Here is a 20,199-nt window from a genome sequence, read left to right as displayed (position 1 = left end):
ATTTCCTATGTTCATAATTCAAATATTAAACTTGTACAATTAAATATATGTACTAAAAAACCTAAATTAGATCATTATTATTCAACACGGGTTGACTATCGGTCTGTCGAGTCTTTTTTTGAAAACACTCATCTCACGTGGTGTACATATTCGACCGTCGGTGATGGTAGCTCCTCCTTTCATCCCCGAGTGCATTACACCAAGTTGTCTAGCACACGGGAATGAAGGAGAAGCTACCCCCACGACAACAGTCGGGATTCTTCGTCCTCTCATATATATATGGTGGAGACTCTCCCTTACTGATTCCTCTCTAACATTGCAACCGTCGGTGATGGTAGCTCCTCCTTTCGTTCCCGAGTGCATTACACCAAATTGTCTAGCACAAGGGAAAGTTGGCATGGTATCATCATAATAGTTGTGGAGAGAAAGTCTTCACTTTTTCTTCGCTTGTGTCATTTGCTTATTGTGCCGTAACCATGGATAATCTTCATCGTTTATCAGGATGCTTGGGTCAGCCTTGACTTTGAAGGGAGGAATTTCATGAAACTTTTTATAATCTTCAGACATGTCTGTCTTGCCCTCCACTCCCACGATGTCCCTTTTTCTGAAAGAACTATGTGGCGCTTTGGCTCATCGTATGATGTATTAATTCGCTTCCTTATCTTTTCTTTTTCTCGGTTTGGTAGACATGTCCTTCACATAGATAACCTGTGCCACATCATTGGCTAGGACGAACGGTTCGTCAGTGTACCCAAGATTGTTCGGATCCACTGTTGTCATTCCGTACTATGGGTCTACCTGTACCCCGCCTCCTGACAGATTGACCCATTTGCACTTAAACAAAGGGACCTTAAAATCATGTCCGTAGTCAAGCTCCCATATGTCCACTATGTAACCATAATATGTGTCCTTTCCCCTCTCGGTTGCTGCATCAAAGCGGACATCGCTGTTTTGGTTGGTGCTCTTTTGATCTTGGGTGATCGTGTAAAATGTATTCCCATTTATCTCGTACCCTTTGTAAGTCAATACAGTCGAAGATGGTCCCCTGGACAACGAGTACAAATCATCACAAACAGTGTTGTCACCTCTGAGACGTGTTTCCAACCAACTGCTGAAAGTCCTGGTGTGTTCACATGTAATCCAGTCGTCGCACTGCTCCGGGTGTTTGGAGCGTAGACTGTTCTTGTGTTCATCGACATACGGGGTCACCAATGTAGAGTTCTGTAGAACTGTGTAGTGTGCTTGAGACCAAGAATATCTGTCCCTGCATATTATTGAGTCCCCTCCAAGCGTGCATTTTGCAGTCAGTCTCCCCTCATACCGCGATTTAGGGAGACCTATCTTCTTAAGGCCAGGAATGAAGTCAACACAAAACCCAATGACATCCTCTGTTTGATGGTCCATGGAGATGCTTCCTTGGCCTAGCGCGGTTACGGACATATTTCTTTAGGACTCCCATGAACCTCTCAAACGGGTACATATTGTGTAGAAATACGGGGCCGAGAATGACAATCTCGTCAACTAGATGAACTAGGACGTGTGTCATGATATTGAAGAAGGATGGTGGGAACACCAGCTCGAAACTGACAAGACATTGCACCACATCACTCCTTAGCCTTGGTATCATTTCTGGATCGATCACCTTCTGAGAGATTGCATTGAGGAATGCACATAGCTTCACAATGGCTAATCGGACGTTTTCCGGTAGAAGCCCCCTCAATGCAACCGGAAGCAGTTGCGTCATAATCACGTGGCAGTCATGAGACTTTAGGTTCTGGAACTTTTTCTCTGGCATATTTATTATTCCCTTTATATTCGATGAGAAGCCAGTCGGGACCTTCATACTAAGCAGGCATTCAAAGAAGATTTCTTTCTCTTCTTTGGTAAGAGCATAGCTGGCAGGACCTTCATACTGCTTTGGAGGCATGCTATCTTTTTCGTGCAAACGTTGCAGGTCCTCCCGTGCCTCAGCTGTATCTTTTGTCTTCCCATACACGCCCAAGAAGCCTAGCAGGTTCACGCAAACGTTCTTCGTCACGTGCATCACGTCGATCGAAGAGCAGATCTCTAGGTCTTTCCAGTAGGGTAGGTCCCAAAATATAGATTTCTTCTTCCACATGGGTGCACGTCCCTCAGCGTCATTCGGAACAGCTAGTCCGTCGGGACCCTTTCCAAAGATTACGTGTAAATCATTGACCATAGCAAGTACTGTTGGGAATCGTAGCATAATTTGAAAATTTTCCTACGCTCACCAAGATACATCTATGGAGTGTACTAGCAACGAGGGGAAAGGAGTGCATCTACATACCCTTGTAGATCGCGAGCGGAAGCGTTCCAATGAACGTGGATGACGGAGTCGTACTCGCCGTGATCCAAATCACCGATGACCGAGTGCCGAACGGACGGCACCTCTGCGTTCAACACACGTACGGTGCAGCGACGTCTCCTCCTTCTTGATCCAGCAAAGGGGAAGGAGAGGTTGATGGAGATCCAACAGCACGACGGCGTGGTGGTGGATGTAGCGGGTCTCCGGCAGGGCTTCGCCGAGCTTCTGCGAGAGAGAGAGAGGTGTTGCAGGGGAGGAGGGAGGCGCCCAAGGCTGTAGGTTGCTGCCCTCCCTCCCCCCCCTTTATATAGGCTCCCTGGGGGGCGCCGGCCCTAGAGATGGGATCTCATGGGGGGGCGGCGGCCAAAGGGGGGAAGGGGTTGCCTTGCCCCCCAAGGCAAGGGGGAACCCCCCCACCCTAGGGTTCCCAACCCTAGGCGCATGGGGAAGGCCCAAGGGGGGGCGCCCCAGCCCACTAAGGGCTGGTTCCCTTCCACTTTCAGCCCACGGGGCCCTCCGGGATAGGTGGCCCCACCCGGTGGACCCCCGGGACCCTTCCGGTGGTCCCGGTACAATACCGGTAACCCCCGAAACTTTCCCGGTGGCCGAAACTTGACTTCCTATATATAATTCTTCACCTCCGGACCATTCCGGAACCTCTCGTGACGTCCGGGATCTCATCCGGGACTCCGAACAACTTTCGGGTTTCCGCATACACATATCTCTACAACCCTAGCGTCACCGAACCTTAAGTGTGTAGACCCTACGGGTTCGGGAGACATGCAGACATGACCGAGACGCCTCTCCGGTCAATAACCAACAGCGGGATCTGGATACCCATGTTGGCTCCCACATGTTCCACGATGATCTCATCGGATGAACCACGGTGTCGAGGATTCAATCAATCCCGTATGCAATTCCCTTTGTCAATCGGTATGTTACTTGCCCGAGATTCGATCGTCGGTATCCCAATACCTTGTTCAATCTCATTACCGGCAAGTCTCTTTACTCGTACCGCAATGCATGATCCCGTGACTAACGCCTTAGTCACATTGAGCTCATTATGATGATGCATTACCGAGTGGGCCCAGAGATACCTCTCCGTCACACGGAGTGACAAATCCCAGTCTCGATCCGTGCCAACCCAACAGACACTTTCGGAGATACCCGTAGTGCACCTTTATAGTCACCCAGTTACGTCGTGACGTTTGGCACACCCAAAGCACTCCTACGGTATCCGGGAGTTGCACGATCTCATGGTCTAAGGAAAAGATACTTGACATTGAAAAAGCTCTAGCAAACGAAACTACACGATCTTTTATGCTATGCTTAGGATTGGGTCCTGTCCATCACATCATTCTCCTAATGATGTGATCCCGTTATCAATGACATCCAATGTCCATAGTCAGGAAACCATGACTATCTGTTGATCAACGAGCTAGTCAACTAGAGGCTTACTAGGGACACGTTGTGGTCTATGTATTCACACATGTATTACGATTTCCGGACAATACAATTATAGCATGAATAATAGACAATTACCATGAACAAAGAAATATAATAATAACCATTTATTATTGCCTCTAGGGCATATTTCCAACAGTCTCCCACTTGCACTAGAGTCAATAATCTAGTTACATTGTGATGAATCGAACACCCATTGCGTCCTGGTGTTGATCATGTTTTGCTCTAGGGAGAGGTTTAGTCAACGGATCTGCTACATTCAGGTCCGTATGTACTTTACAAATATCTATGTCTCCATTTTGAACACTTTCACGAATGGAGTTGAAGCGACACTTGATATGCCTGGTCTTCCTGTGAAACCTGGGCTCCTTCGCAAGGGCAATAGCTCCAGTGTTGTCACAGAAGAGAGTCATCGGGCCCGACCATTGGGAATCACCCCTAGGTCGGTAATGAACTCCTTCATCCAGACTGCTTCATGTGCTGCCTCTGAGGCTGCCATGTACTCCGCTTCACATGTAGATCCCGCCACGACGCTTTGCTTGCAACTGCACTAGCTTACTGCTCCTCCATTCAAAATATACACGTATCCGGTTTGTGACTTGGAGTCATCCAGATCTGTGTCGAAGCTAGCGTTGACGTAACCCTTTACGACGAGCTCTTCGTCACCTCCATAAACGAGAAACATATCCTTAGTCCTCTTCAGGTACTTCAGGATATTCTTGACCGCTGTCTAGTGTTCCATGCCGGGATTACTTTGGTACCTTCCTACCAAACTTATGGCAAGGTTTACATCAGGTCTGGTACACAGCATGGCATACATAATAGACCCTATGGCCGAGGCATAGGGGATGACACTCATCTTTTCTATATCTTCTGCCGTGGTCGGGCATTGAGCCGTGCTCAATTGCACACCTTGCAATACAGGCAAGAACCCCTTCTTGGACTGATCCATACTGAACTTCTTCAATATCTTGTCAAGGTATGTACTTTGTGAAAGACCAATGAGGCGTCTCGATCTATCTCTATAGATCTTGATGCCTAATATATAAGCAGCTTCTCCAAGGTCCTTCATTGAAAAACACTTATTCAAATAGGCCTTTATACTTTCCAAGAATTCTATATCATTTCCCATCAATAATATGTCATCCACATATAATAAGAGAAATGCTACAGAGCTCCCACTCACTTTCTTGTAAACACAGGCTTCTCCATAAGTCTGTGTAAACCCAAACGCTTTGATCATCTCATCAAAGCGAATGTTCCAACTCCGAGATGCTTGCACCAGCCCATAGATTGAGCGCTGGAGCTTGCATACTTTGTTAACATTCTTAGGATAGACAAAACCTTATGGCTGCATCATATACAACTCTTCCTTAAGGAAGCCGTTAGGAATGCCGTTTTGACGTCCATCTGCCATATCTCATAATCATAGTATGCGGCAATTGCTAACATGATTCGGACGGACTTCAGCTTCGCTACGGGTGAGAAAGTCTCATCGTAGTCAACCCCTTGAACTTGTCGATAACCCTTAGCGACAAGTCGAGCTTTGTAGATGGTCACATTACCATCCGCGTCCGTCTTCTTCTTAAAGATCCATTTGTTTTCTATGGCTCGCCGCTCATCGGGCAAGTCAGTCAAAGTCCATACTTCGTTTTCATACATGGATCCTATCTCGGATTTCATGGCTTCTAGCCATTTATCGGAATCCGGGCCCGCCATCGCTTCTTCATAGTTCGAAGGTTCACCGTTGTCTAACAACATGATTTCCAGGACAGGGTTGCCGTACCACTCTGGTGCGGAACGTGTCCTTGTGGACCTACGAAGTTCAGTAACTTGATCCAAAGCTTCATGATCATCATCATTAACTTCCTCCCCAGTCGGTGTAGGCACCACAGGAACATTTTCCCGTGCTGCGCTACTTTCCGGTTCGGAAGGGGTGACTATCACCTCATCAAGTTCCACTTTCCTCCCACTCAATTCTTTCGAGAGAAACTCCTTCTCCAGAAAGGACCCGTTCTTGGCAACGAAGATCTTGCCTTCGGATCTGAGGTAGAAGGTATACCCAATGGTTTCCTTAGGGTATCCTATGAAGATGCATTTTTCCGATTTGGGTTCGAGCTTTTCAGGTTGAAGTTTCTTGACATAAGCATCGCATCCCCAAACTTTTAGAAATGACAGCTTAGGTTTCTTCCCAAACCATAATTCATACGGTGTCGTCTCAACGTATTTCGACGGAGCCCTATTTAAAGTGAATGCGGCAGTCTCTAAAGCATAACCCCAAAATGAGAGCGGTAAATCGGTAAGAGACATCATAGATCGCACCATATCCAATAGAGTGCGATTACGACGTTCAGACACACCATTTCTCTGAGGTGTTCCAGGCGGTGTGAGTTGTGAAACTATTCCACATTTCCTTAAGTGTGTACCAAATTCGTGACTTAAATATTCTCCACCACGATCTGATCGTAAGAATTTTATTTTCCTGTCACGTTGATTCTCAACTTCACTCTGAAATTCCTTGAACTTTTCAAAGGTTTCAGACTTGTGTTTCATTAGGTAGACATATCCATATCTACTTAAATCATCAGTGAGAGTGAGAACATAACGATATCCTCCGCGAGCCTCAACACTCATTGGACCGCACACATCGGTATGTATGATTTCCAATAAGTTGGTTGCTCGCTCCATTGTTCCGGAGAACGGAGTCTTGGTCATCTTACCCATGAGGCATGGTTCGCACGTGTCAAATGATTCGTAATCAAGAGACTCCAAAAGTCCATCTGCTTGGAGCTTCTTCATGCGCTTGACACCAATGTGACCAAGGCGGCAGTGCCACAGATATGTGGGACTATCGTTATCAACTTTACATCTTTTGGTATTCACACTATGAATATGTGTAACATCACGTTCGAGATTCATCAAAAATAAACCATTGACCAGCGGGGCATGACCATAAAACATATCTCTCAAATAAATAGAACAACCATTATTCTCGGATTTAAATGAGTAGCCATCTCGAATTAAACGAGATCCAGATACAATGTTCATGCTCAGAGCTGGCACTAAATAACAATTATTGAGGTTTAAAACTAATCCCGTGGGTAGATGCAGAGGTAGCGTGCCGACGGCGATCACATCGACCTTGGAACCATTCCCGACGCGCATCGTCACCTCGTCCTTCGCCAGTCTCCGTTTATTCCGTAGTTCCTGTTTTGAGTTACAAATATGAGCAACCGCACCGGTATCAAATACCCAGGAGCTACTACGAGTACTGGTAAGGTACACATCAATTACATGTATATCACATATACCTTTGTTGTTGCCGGCCTTCTTCTTGTCCGCTAAGTATTTGGGGCAGTTCCGCTTCCAGTGACCACCTCCCTTGCAATAAAAGCACTCAGTCTCGGGCTTGGGTCCATTCTTTGACTTCTTCCCGGCAACTGGCTTACCGGGCGCGGCAACTCCCTTGCCGTCCTTCTTGAAGTTCTTCTTACCCTTGCCCTTCTTGAACTTAGTGGTTTTATTCACCATCAACACTTGATGTTCTTTTCTGATCTCTACCTCAGCTGATTTCAGCATTGAATATACCTCAGGAATGGTCTTTTCCATCCCCTGCATATTGTAGTTCATCACAAAGCACTTGAAGCTTGGTGGAAGCGACTGAAGGATTATGTCAATGACCGCGTCATCCGGGAGATTAACTCCCAGCTGAGTCAAGCGGTTGTGCAACCCAGACATTCTGAGTATGTGCTCACTAACATAACTGTTCTCCTCCATTTTACAGCTGAAGAACTTGTCGGAGACATCATATCTCTCGACCCGGGCATGAGCTTGGAAAACTAGTTTCAGCTCCTCGAACATCTCGTATGCTGCATGTTTCTCAAAACGCTTTTGGAGACCCGGTTCTAGGCTGTAAAGCATGCCGCACTGAACGAGGGAGTAATCATCAGCACGCTGCTGCCAAGCGTTCATAACGTCTTGGTTCTCAGGGATTGGTGCATCACCTAGCGGTGCTTCTAAGACATAATCTTTCTTGGCTACTATGAGGATGAGCCTCAGGTTCCGGACCCAGTCCGTATAGTTGCTGCCATCATCTTTCAGCTTGGTTTTCTCTAGGAATGCGTTGAAATTGAGGACAACGTTGGCCATTTGATCTACAAGACATAGTGTAAAGATTTTAGACTAAGTTCATGATAATTAAGTTCATCTAATCAAATTATTTAATGAACTCCCACTCAGATAGACATCCTCTCGTCATCTAAGTGAAACATGATCCGAGTTTAACTAGCCCGTGTCCGATCATCACGTGAGACGGACTAGTCAAGATCGGTGAACATCTCCATGTTGATCGTATCTTCTATACGACTCATGCTCGACCTTTCGGTCCTCCATGTTCCGAGGCCATGTCTGTACATGCTAGGCTCGTCAAGTCAACCTAAGTGTATTGCGTGTGTTCCGAGGCCATGTCTGTACATGCTAGGCTCGTCAACACCCGTTGTATTCGAACGTTAGAATCTATCACACCCGATCATCACGTGGGCTTCGAAACAACGAACCTTCGCAACGGTGCACAGTTAGGGTGAACACTTTCTTTAAATTATTATAAGGGATCATCTTACTTACTACCGTCGTTCTAAGCAAATAAGATGCTAAAACATGATAAACATCACATGCAATCAAATAGTGACATGATATGGCCAATATCATCATGCTCCTTTGATCTCCATCTTCGGGGCACCATGATCATCTTCGTCACTGGCATGACACCATGATCTCCATCATTGTGTCTTCATGAAGTCGTCACGCCAACGATTACTTCTACTTCTATGGCTAACGCGTTTAGCAACAAAGTAAAGTAATTTACATGGCGTTATTCAATGACACGCAGGTCATGCAAAATAATAAAGACAACTCCTATGGCTCCTGCCGGTTGTCATACTCATCGACATGCAAGTCGTGATTCCTATTACAAGAATATGATCAATCTCATACATCACATATATCATTCATCACATCTTCTGGCCATATCACATCACATAGCACTTGCTGCAAAAACAAGTTAGACGTCCTCTAATTGTTGTTGCAAGTTTTTACGTGGTTTGTAGGTTTCTATCAAGAACGTTTCTTACCTACGTATGACCACAACGTGATTTGCCAATTTCTATTTACCCTTCATAAGGACCCTTTTCATCGAATCCGTTCCGACTAAAGTAGGAGAGACAGACACCCGCTAGCCACCTTATGCAACTAGTGCATGTTAGTCGGTGGAACCTGTCTCACGTAAGCGTACGTGTAAGGTCGGTCCGGGCCGCTTCATCCTACAATGCCGCCGAAACAAGAAAAGACTAGTAGCGGCAAGAAGAATTGGCAAACTCAACGCCCACAACTGCTTTGTGTTCTACTCGTGCATAGTAACTACGCATAGGCCTGGCTCATGATGCCACTGTTGGGAATCGTAGCATAATTTTAAAATTTTCCGACGCTCACCAAGATGCATCTATGGAGTGTACTAGAAACGAGGGGAAAGGAGTGCATCTACATACCCTTGTAGATCGCGAGCGGAAGCGTTCCAATGAACGTGGATGACGGAGTCGTACTCGCCGTGATCCAAATCACCGATGACAGAGTGCCGAACGGACGGCACCTCCGCGTTCAACACACGTACGGTGCAGCGACGTCTCCTCCTTCTTGATCCAGCAAGGGGGAAGGAGAGGTTTATGTAGATCCAACAGCACGACGGCGTGGTGGTGGATGTAGCGGGTCTCCGGCAGGGCTTCGCCGAGCTTCTGCGAGAGAGAGAGAGGGGTGTTGCAGGGGAGGAGGGAGGCGCCCAAGGCTGTAGGTTGCTGCCCTCCCTCCCCCCTTTATATAGGCTCCCTGGGGGGGGGGCGGCCCTAGAGATGGGATCTCATGGGGGGGGGGCGGCCAAAGGGGGGAAGGGGTTGCCTTGCCCCCCAAGGCAAGGGGGAACCCCCCCACCCTAGGGTTCCCAACCCTAGGCGCATGGGGAAGGCCCAAGGGGGGGCGCCCCAGCCCACTAAGGGCTGGTTCCCTTCCACTTTCAGCCCACGGGGCCCTCCGGGATAGGTGGCCCCACCCGGTGGACCCCCGGGACCCTTCCGGTGGTCCCGGTACAATACCGGTAACCCCCAAAACTTTCCCGGTGGCCGAAACTTGACTTCCTATATATAATTCTTCACCTCCGGACCATTCCGGAACCTCTCGTGACGTCCGGGATCTCATCCGGGACTCCGAACAACTTTCGGGTTTCCGCATACACATATCTCTACAACCCTAGCGTCACCGAACCTTAAGTGTGTAGACCCTACGGGTTCGGGAGACATGCAGACATGACCGAGACGCCTCTCTGGTCAATAACCAACAGTGGGATCTGGATACCCATGTTGGCTCCCACATGTTCCACGATGATCTCATCGGATGAACCACGGTGTCGAGGATTCAATCAATCCCGTATGCAATTCCCTTTGTCAATCGGTATGTTACTTGCCCGAGATTCGATCGTCGGTATCCCAATACCTTGTTCAATCTCGTTACCGGCAAGTCTCTTTACTCGTACCGCAATGCATGATCCCGTGACTAACGCCTTAGTCACATTGAGCTCATTATGATGATGCATTACCGAGTGGGCCCAGAGATACCTCTCCGTCACACGGAGTGACAAATCCCAGTCTCAATCCGTGCCAACCCAACAGACACTTTCGGAGATACCCGTAGTGCACCTTTATAGTCACCCAGTTACGTTGTGACGTTTGGCACACCCAAAGCACTCCTACGGTATCCGGGAGTTGCACGATCTCATGGTCTAAGGAAAAGATACTTGACATTGAAAAAGCTCTAGCAAACGAAACTACACGATCTTTTATGCTATGCTTAGGATTGGGTCCTGTCCATCACATCATTCTCCTAATGATGTGATCCCGTTATCAATGACATCCAATGTCCATAGTCAGGAAACCATGACTATATGTTGATCAACGAGCTAGTCAACTAGAGGCTTACTAGGGACACGTTGTGGTCTATGTATTCACACATGTATTACGATTTCCGGACAATACAATTATAGCATGAATAATAGACAATTACCATGAACAAAGAAATATAATAATAACCATTTATTATTGCCTCTAGGGCATATTTCCAACAAGTACTTGATCACCGGTACGCATGGCGGGCTTCTTCCGGTGATCTGCCTCGCCTTTGAAATGCTTGCCTTTCTTTCGACATTGATGGTTGGTCGGAAGAAATCGACGATGGCCCAGGTACACATTCTTCCTGCATTTGTCCAGGTATATACTTTCGGTGTCACCTAAACAGTGCGTGCATGCGTGGTATCCCTTGTTTGTCTATCCTGAAAGGTTACTGAGAGCGGGCCAATCGTTGATGGTTACAAACATCAACGCATGCAGGTTAAATTCCTCATGTATGTGCTCATCCCACGCACGTAGACCGTTTCCATTCCACAGCTGTAAAAGTTCTTCAACTAATGGCCTTAGGTACACATCAATGTCGTTGCCGGGTTGCTTAGGGCCTTGGATGAGAACTGGCATCATAATTAACTTCCGCTTCATGCACATCCAAGGAGGAAGGTTATACATACATAGAGTCACGGGCCAGGTGCTGTGATTGCTGCTCTGCGCCATCCGCGCTTAAAGCAAACCATACGTTCCTTGGGTCACCTGCAAACTCAGCCCAGTACTTTCTCTCGATTTTTCTCCACTGCGACCCTTCAGCGGGTGCTCTCAACTTCCCGTCTTTCTTACGGTCCTCACTGTGCCATCGCATCAACTTGGCATGCTCTTTGTTTCTGAACAGTCGTTTCAACCGTGGTATTATAGGAGCATACCACATCACCTTCGCAGGAACCCTCTTCTTGCGGGGCTCGCCGTCAACATCACCAGGGTCATCTCGTCTGATCTTATACCGCAATGCACCGCATACCGGGCATGCGTTCAAATCCTTGTACGCACCGCGGTAGAGGATGCAGTCATTAGGGCATGCATGTATCTTCTGCACCTCCAATCCTAGAGGACATACGACCTTCTTTGCTGCGTACGTACTGTCGGGCAATTCGTTATCCTTTGGAAGCTTCTTCTTCAATATTTTCAGTAGCTTCTCAAATCCTTTGTCAGGCACAGCATTCTCTGCCTTCCACTGCAGCAATTCCAATACGGTACTGAGCTTCGTGTTGCCATCTTCGCAATTGGGGTACAACCCTTTTTTGTGATCCTCTAACATGCGATCGAACTTCAGCTTCTCCTTTTGACTTTCGCATTGCACCCTTGCATCGACAATGACCCGGCGGAGATCATCATCATCGGGCACATCGTCTAGTTCCTCTTGATCTTCAGTAGCTTCCCCCGTTGCAGCATCATCGGGCACATCGTCTGGTTCCTCTTGATCTTCAGCAGCTCCCCCCGTTGCAGCATCACCGTATTCAGGGGGCACATAGTTGTCATCGTCCTCTTCTTCTTCGCCGTCTTCCATCATAACCCCTATTTCTCCGTGCCTCGTCCAAACATTATAGTGTGGCATGAAACCCTTGTAAAGCAGGTGGGTGTGAAGGATTTTCCGGTCAGAGTAAGACTTCGTATTCCCACATTTAGGGCATGGACAACACATAAAACCATTCTGCTTGTTTGCCTCAGCCACTTCGAGAAAATCATGCACGCCCTTAATGTACTCGGAGGTGTGTCTGCACCGTACATCCATTGTCGGTTCATCTGCGTGCATTATATATAATTATGTGTGTCAAAAGTAAGAAAATTAGACAAGTATCTATGTAAAGTAAGAATTTTTTTTCTTTCGGAGAGAAGATAAGAACAAGAGGCTCACCACGGTGGTGCCGGCGACGAGATCGGCGCGGGCGATCGACGGCGGTGAAGACGGGGACGGGGCGTGACGGACCGCTAATATAAACCTAGACAAATATCAGGAAAAATGAAGCTCGGAGGTCGAGCTTCGAGAGGAGAAAGCTTAACTAGTGTGGCTCGGGCATTTCATCGAACACCTTATGTGCATAGGAGGTGAGCTAGAGCACCCAATGCCCTCCCCCTCGCCGGCCAGCAAAAAACAGAGCACTGTGGAGTGCTCTGCTGCGGCGATGGGGTATATATAGGCAACTCATTTGTCCCGGTTCGTGGCTGGAACCGGGACTAAAGCTCCCCTTTCTGTCCCGGTTCGAGCCAAGAACCGGGACCAATGGTTGTGGGCCAGGAGCGATGCCCATTGGTCCCGGTTCCTGCCTAGAACCGGGACAAATGGGTCCGCACGAACCGGGACCAATGCCCACGAGGCCCCGGCCGCCCCCCCCTGCCCCGGGCTCACAAACCGGGTCGAATGCCCCCATGGGTCCCGGTTCGTGGCCGAACCGGGACTAATGTGCTAGCCAGGCCCGAACGAAAGCACTGTTTTCTATTAGTGACATGAAGGCCACTAGCCCACTATACCTGCCTAACTTGCCCACTAAATGTCAGAGAGGATCCACTTCCCAGCTGGTAGGGTGAAGTTGCTTCTCACTGGTACTTTGTGACTTGTGAGGGGTCTATGGGCCAGAGGTCCCACTTGTAAGTGTGTGAGAGTGGGTTTAAAAGAGGCCGTGCATGGTCCCCGTAAACTATCGATTAACTGATAAATTATGTGAACTCACGCTTACTATCTCTGTTTCAGAATAATTGAAGTTCTAGATTTGTTCTAAGTCAAACTTATTCAAGTTTGATCAAGTCTAGGAAAATATATTAACACCTAGAACACCAAACTGGTCTCATGAGATACTTCATGAAATCTATTTTCGTAACTTGTGTATTTAGTGTTGTATTTTCTGTAGAGTTAGTCAAACTTAAGCAAATTTGATTTACGACGAACCTAGAGCTTCAATTATTTTGCAACCGATGGAGTAACCTTCTGAATCTCATCCCCTCTCCACTGTTCTTCCCGTTCCTCTGCCCAATTCCACTACTTCCACTAGAGGGCCATCAAATATTTGGCTTGGCTTAAAGCAATGCAACCAGACCTCCCCTACCTTCTGTTTTGTACATGTAAATAAATCAGAATTAGACTTCAGGGGTTTAGAGCATCTCCAGCCGCGCCCCGACAGGCCCCCAGGTGACTTTTTACGCGCCGGCGCCGAAAAAATGCCCCAGTCGCGCCCCCAAACCGCCGAAATCCGCCAGCTCGGCCCGTTTTTGGGCCCGGTGATCGCAGGCCGAACCCGGCGCACTGGGGGACGCTCGGGGGCTCCGGCGCAAGGGAAAAGCACGCCTGGGCCACACTGTCAGGCGAAAAGTCAAGCCAATCATCCAGATTCGCCTCCCACCCCCCGCGCGCTCGGCCGCCACCCTGTTGATCCCGGCGCCGCCCACCGCCCACCACCCACCACCGCTAGATAGGCCATTCCCCGCCGGAAAAGATAGGAGGTTTCACCGCGGCAGCCTCTCCACCACCGTCCGGCGTTCCGGCCGCTCAGGGCAGTGTACCGGCGGGTGTGCGCCCACCACGCCCGCAAGGTGTTCAGCGATTTGCCTGCTCGGCAATGGACTCGGATGATGAGGAGGCGCTCGCCGCGCTGCTGGAGGAGGAAGCCGATGCCGCGACGTCCAGGAAGAGGAACATCTCATGGTCCTTGCCGCCCTGCTCGCGAGCAATGAAAAGTCGCGGCGAGGTTGCTCGGCGCCGGGGCGGATGAAAGCAAAGAACCGGCATCGTCTGGAAGGCTACTCCGTGCTCTACTCCGACTATTTTGCCGACGCTCCACTGCATGGCGACAAAGTATTTCGGTGTCGTTATCTGATGAGCCGGAAGCTTTTCCGCAGGATTGTGAATTCCATCCGGGAGTTCGACATCTACTTCAAATGCAAGAAGGATTGCACCGGCAAATTTGGATTCACCTCAAGTGCACGACAGCGATGAGGATGCTTGCATACGGAGTGCCCGACAAACACCCAATGCGGAAGACACTGCTCGGATCCTAGCAGGATTTCCTAGGATGCTTGGAAGCATCGACTACATGCATTGGAAATGGAAGAACTGCCCATTTGCTTGACAGGGGATGTTCGAAGGCGCCAAAGGCGGTTGCAGTGTGGTACTTGAGGCGGTGGCCACACAGGACCTCTGGATTTGGCACTCCTTCTTTGGTATGCCAGGAACTCACAATGACATCAACGTGCTACAGTGCTCCCCTGTCTTTGCCAAGCTTGTTGAAGGTCATTCTCCTACAGTGAATTTCGAGGTCAATGGGCAGCACTACAACAAGGGGTACTACCTAGCTGATGGCATCTATCCGAGATGGTCTACATTTGTGAAGACTATCTCAAACGTTGTGCCAGGAGGCAAAAAGTCCCACTTTGCCAAGGTTAAGGAGGCCTGCAGGAAGGATGTCGAGCGGGCATTTGGTGTGCTCCAATCTCGATTTGTTGTTGTCCGGTACCCTGCTCAGACATGGTCGAAAGATCAAATGTGGGAGATCACGACTTGCTGTGTCATCTTGCACAATATGATCATTGAGAGCGAGCGGGAAGAGCCAGTGTTTGACACTGAACCATACTACAGGCAGGGTCCTCTTACTCAAGTTGATCACCAGCTACCGGCAACCTGGACTGCCTACCTCAGTATGCGTCAGGAGATCCGAGACCCACAGGTGCATCAACAACTGCAGGAGGATCTGGTGGAGCACCTATGGAGGATCAAGGGTGACGCCTAGCTCGACGTGTGATTAAATATGAGTTTTTATTTGTTGAACTATTTGTTGTTGAACTATCTATTGAACTATTTGATTTCTATTGGTTTTCTGTGATGAACTATGTGATAGAAAAATTACTTATGTTCAGAATTCACGCCGAACCATGCTGAATATGGGCCGATTCGCGCCGATATCGAACCATTTTTCGCTGAAAGTGGGCCGAAAAGCGGCCACATTTGCGCCAAAAATGGGCCGATATCGGCGCCTAGGGGCGACCTGGGGACGACGGCTGGAGATGCTCTTATTGCTCCACTGTGATACATGTTGGGGTGAAAACTTAAAAGTACACTTTCTTTTATAATCCTCGTGACCTTGCAACTGAATATTTCAACATTGGACGAAAAACACGGATCAACATGCCACACTACAAAAACTGAACATTGAACATGTCTGATACTTCAGGGGAAAAAAGCATGGTTCGTCCAAGAGTAGATTAAAAATTTGGTACACTACACTGAGCCACAGCCATAAATAGTTCAACAAACAAACAAAGTGGAAACCGCACCATATTGCTCGACTGTGATAATACCCGCCGTAGTCCTCTAGCAGGGCACTGGCTGCAAAGCTCCATGACAGTCAACTTAACTCCAGATGGAACTTTATTCTCAATGTACGTTCTGATAGCCGAGAGCGCCCTAGGGGTTTCCACGAGAACGCTATCCGGCATGGGAATACACCAATCATAATCGCCTTCATCATCACACCTCTGCCCATAAAGGGTGTCCAGTGTAAGGCACTTGAGTGACACCACGTTCTTGAGGATATAACATGCCAGTTCAATCAAGCACTTCGCAGAGCTGAAACCACAGATCTTCACACTCTTGAGACAGCCATGGCGGTGTTCAGGCATGTGCCTCAGCTGAGAATCCACAAAAATCGATTCATGCACCATACGTCGCTGACTCACCTGACAACAAATAAGGATAATATGATTCAGTTAACTAGACCCAGACTGATCCAATGCCTTCGCAGGACGAAATAAAAGAACGGCACCACTGCCTTACATCTAATGTCAAAGTCTCCAGGGAAGGGGAAGCATTCAGGAAAGAAACCAGAGAAAAATAGTCATATGCCCGGGCACCGTTTGGTCCTAATCTAAAAACAATGGTCAGGTGCTTAAGGTAGAGGAATTTGGTACGCAGCATTGGTGCATCAACCACCTGCATGCACACACAAAATTTCATGTATCAGAGACACTATACACCACAAATATGACGAATATAATATGTATATCTCTAGCCTACAACACATTATCTTGTAGAGAATATATACCTCATGTTGTGATTCTATGGCAAGAGTTTCAATATTTGGCAGAATGGGTGGCAGCTTGGCACGGGCATCATAGATAAGATTGCTTTGTACTAAGTGTAGCTCCTTCATTTGCAATGTTTCAACAAGTGAGAAGTCTAACCTGCCTCCTACAAGGTAAAAACTAGAGAGATTTGGAGCTTTGCTTTCTATCACTCCCAATCTCTCGCATGGTAAGATACTAAGCCTGCTGAGCCGCTGCAGGGCAGAAGATAACTACAGACATTTAATCTCAGCGCAACTATTAACATCTAATAGCTCCAAAGCGAGAGAGTTGGAAAGAAGGCGCTCTAACTCATTCCATGTAATGCTCACACGACACAGGCACAGGCTTGTCAGGCTTCTCAAGGGTCCCAATTCAATTGTGGGATGGAGGACACAAGCACGAAGGGTAAGGTACCGAAGTGAGTTTCCAACCCCGTCAGATAAAAGCGCGCATGGGAAGTTGAATTTTCCCTTTGTTTCAGAATTTTTTTCAAACAACACGAAGGTGAGTTCTTCAAACCCAGGCTTAAGAGCAATACTAAGCCAACTGTCAAAATAACTAAATTCAACGGGGGCATTCATTTTGATGTAGTCAAGCCTAAATGTTTTCAAGCTGCCTTTGTGTTTCCTGAGAATGCAGTCAATCTTGTGGTTGATCTTCTCTCCACTCGCACTTTCTTTCAAGCCAATTGTATCCTTACTAAAGATGAGACTGGAATGATATCTCCAGGAATGTAATAAGGTGTGAGATAGGCAAGCAGCACGAGCAGCTTCACACATTGGCATTAGGGAGTGTATCCGAAACAATATGTCCTGCACACACAAGCATTGGATAAAAGAAATAAATCGAGAATGTATGGCCATTAGTTCGGTTGGAGAAAGAAAAACAGCAGGACCACACAACTGCACTGGGTGCGCTGCTTTACATAGGTATAGAATAGTGCAAAGAATGCAACAGTAGTAGGTAAACTCAACAATGCATTGAGAAGTTTCCCTAACAGTGTTATATTAGTGGCTTTTTTGGAGGAGGATGATGGGGAGAGACAATTGCTAACAGCTCGCACCAATTAACAACTACTTCGTGAAATATACTTTTGCTTGCATCAGTAGCCAACAATGATGTTTCCTTGCAATTTTGAGGATGACGTATTATTGTAAAATAACATGTTTATAAATAGGTTTAAACAGTTTAGCAAAGTCTGTCTATTTGTTGCATTACATCTAACATCTGTTGCCCGCCATAAGAATAGAGCAATTATGTAACATTTGTTGCATTACATCTAACACCAATACATTGTGTGATATGTGAAATGAAACCAGGCATTGTATTTAAAATAGTAGGAGTATTAGTACCTGGTGCCATTTCCAGATTCTTCTTCTTTACCATCTCAGTAGCCTTGTCCATAGTCTGCCCCTCATCTTTATTCTTATGCTTATCACTCCTTCTCCTAGCAGCTTCATCAAGCGCCGCCTTGTCTTTTGCTCTCTGAACTCTCGCTTCAGCCTCCCTCATTTTCTGTTTTTTGACTGCATCGGCATCACAAAGGTCTTGCAAGGGGTATTGGAAACATACGCCAGCTTTGTCAGAGAAGGGAACATGCTTCTGACTCACTTCTCTCCCGGGAGCGGTCGTGGCCTGAGTGGAGCTAACGAGAGAAGGGCTCCTATTTTCCTTATCTTGCGCCAATAGCAGATTCTCATTTTCCTCCGCAATCATCTCACTCTCAACATTGGCATTGATTTCTTTAACTTTTTGAGTGCTACTCCCAAGCCTCCTAGCAAAATCATCTGCGTCTTGAGTGCAATCAAACTCTTCTCCCTTTTGGCTGTCAGACACTTCTGTGAAATCCTCCAACATAGCAGCGCTATTAGCAAACTCAGCATTAACTTGCTCCACACCAGAGAGAGATCTTTTAGCATCCCGCTTTTTGTCAAGTAATTTTTGCCTCACCTCATTTTCAGCAACCAGGTTCTTATCAAGTTCATATTGACTCGGAATCACATCCTCTGCTGAAACTGTAGTGTTCCCTTTATCCGACTTGCCAGCCCCAGTAACATGCTTGGAAGACTTGCTACACCCCGCATCCTCTCTGTTACTTTGCTCTCTCGGTCTTTTCTCTGTAATGTTATGAGATGATTCAGGACCACTAGGATGGCTAACCAGGATACCACCCTCCTCCACTATGTCTTCCAGCTCAAAGTGTATGTTGAAGATAAAACCACTTTCATTCAGAGGAGCACTAGAGGGTATTTTCCTAGGATCCATGACTCCAATCTTAGGCCTGAGAACTCCAGATTGCCCATAGAGCTCCATATCCAATTCTAAAACAGAACCAATGAGAGAACCGGCTTCACAAAAACCCCGGTAGTGCTCCAGTGTCTCGGGAACCCCTGTTATTCTAACCCAGCAGACATACAGTTTGAAAGCTGCAGCTGAAGAGTTAGTCCATCTGTCTACCACTTTGATGTCAGCTGACGTTGCAATCAGACGAAAGGAATCGAAACCCTTCATTTCATCGATTTTTTCCACGGAAGGGAATTTGACCAGAAAGCTATCTCTGATGTAAGGTCTAGCCATCCACTCCCATTCCCCCCACTGGAACATCATGCTCAAAGAGTTAACAAGCTGTGATACAGTCAGGTTTGCGTTCTTCACAGTAACAATAGCTATGGCGTCCCTGTTTTCATCCGGCTCCAGCTTCTTTCCGGTCCTTGCCGAGAACATCTGCAAACCGTCAGCGGCACTACCAACCAAGCTGGCAACGGGTTTAGGTCGTGACAGGAAGGAGCATTCGCGCGAGGGATGCGAATACTTGGCGCAGTTTGCGCAAAATAACACTGTCTGACAGTCCTTACCGGCATGACCGGGATTCTCGCATTTGTAGCATGTCAGCTGTGATCCGTCGTTCCCGGCACTTGCAGGCCCAATGCTAGCACCGGGTTGATTTGAATTGAAGCCGGAATGAGCATGCCCCTGCCCTTGCTGATTAGGTGGATTATTACTAGTTCCGGAATACTGATGACTACCCGAAGCACCATTGCCCATCTGACCAGACTGAGGTGCTCCAAAACCAGGTGGATTATTTTATGATAATAATTTTAAAATGTGTGAATTTTAAATTATACAAACATGTTTTAAATATGTGATCTTATTTTGATGCTTATTACTCTTTTCTCCCGTTCACTTTTATGGGCCTGATATCAATATTAAGTATATGTCAGAAAACGTTTTACATTATGGGACGAAGGGAGTAATAATTTTTTAATACACCATAAAAGTTGAATTTATATGATGGATTTTTTGTTGAAAATAAACAGTGAACATATTTTTAATATGTGATGACCATTTTTAACACTCACT

The 20,199-nt window shown here is 47.2% G+C and overlaps 1 protein-coding gene across 2 annotated transcripts; it reads right to left on the bottom strand.

Annotated features, from left to right (window-relative positions):
- Window positions 1-15,862: 15,862 nt before the first annotated feature.
- Window positions 15,863-19,911, bottom strand: LOC109735055 (uncharacterized). 2 transcript variants are annotated; one of them, XM_073500887.1, is made up of 3 exons: window positions 16,818-17,188; window positions 16,550-16,705; window positions 15,863-16,452 (listed from the first exon to the last, which is right to left on the bottom strand). In XM_073500887.1, the coding sequence occupies exons 1-3, from the start codon at window positions 16,923-16,925 to the stop codon at window positions 15,979-15,981; spliced, it is 738 nt and encodes a 245-aa protein (XP_073356988.1). In that variant the 5' UTR covers window positions 16,926-17,188; the 3' UTR covers window positions 15,863-15,978. The 2 variants fall into 2 exon arrangements, with proteins under 2 accessions (XP_073356988.1, XP_020149842.1); XM_020294253.2 differs by lacking the exon at window positions 16,818-17,188 and adding an exon at window positions 18,192-19,911 and having other exon boundaries at window positions 16,352-16,452.
- Between the last annotated feature and the right edge of the window lie 288 nt (window positions 19,912-20,199).

Source organism: Aegilops tauschii, chromosome 6 (genome assembly GCF_002575655.3).
Source record: "Aegilops tauschii subsp. strangulata cultivar AL8/78 chromosome 6, Aet v6.0, whole genome shotgun sequence".
Taxonomy (NCBI): Eukaryota; Viridiplantae; Streptophyta; class Magnoliopsida; order Poales; family Poaceae; genus Aegilops; species Aegilops tauschii.
The sequence above is the reverse complement of the archived record's forward strand: the minus strand, read 5'-3'. Positions and strand labels throughout refer to the sequence as shown.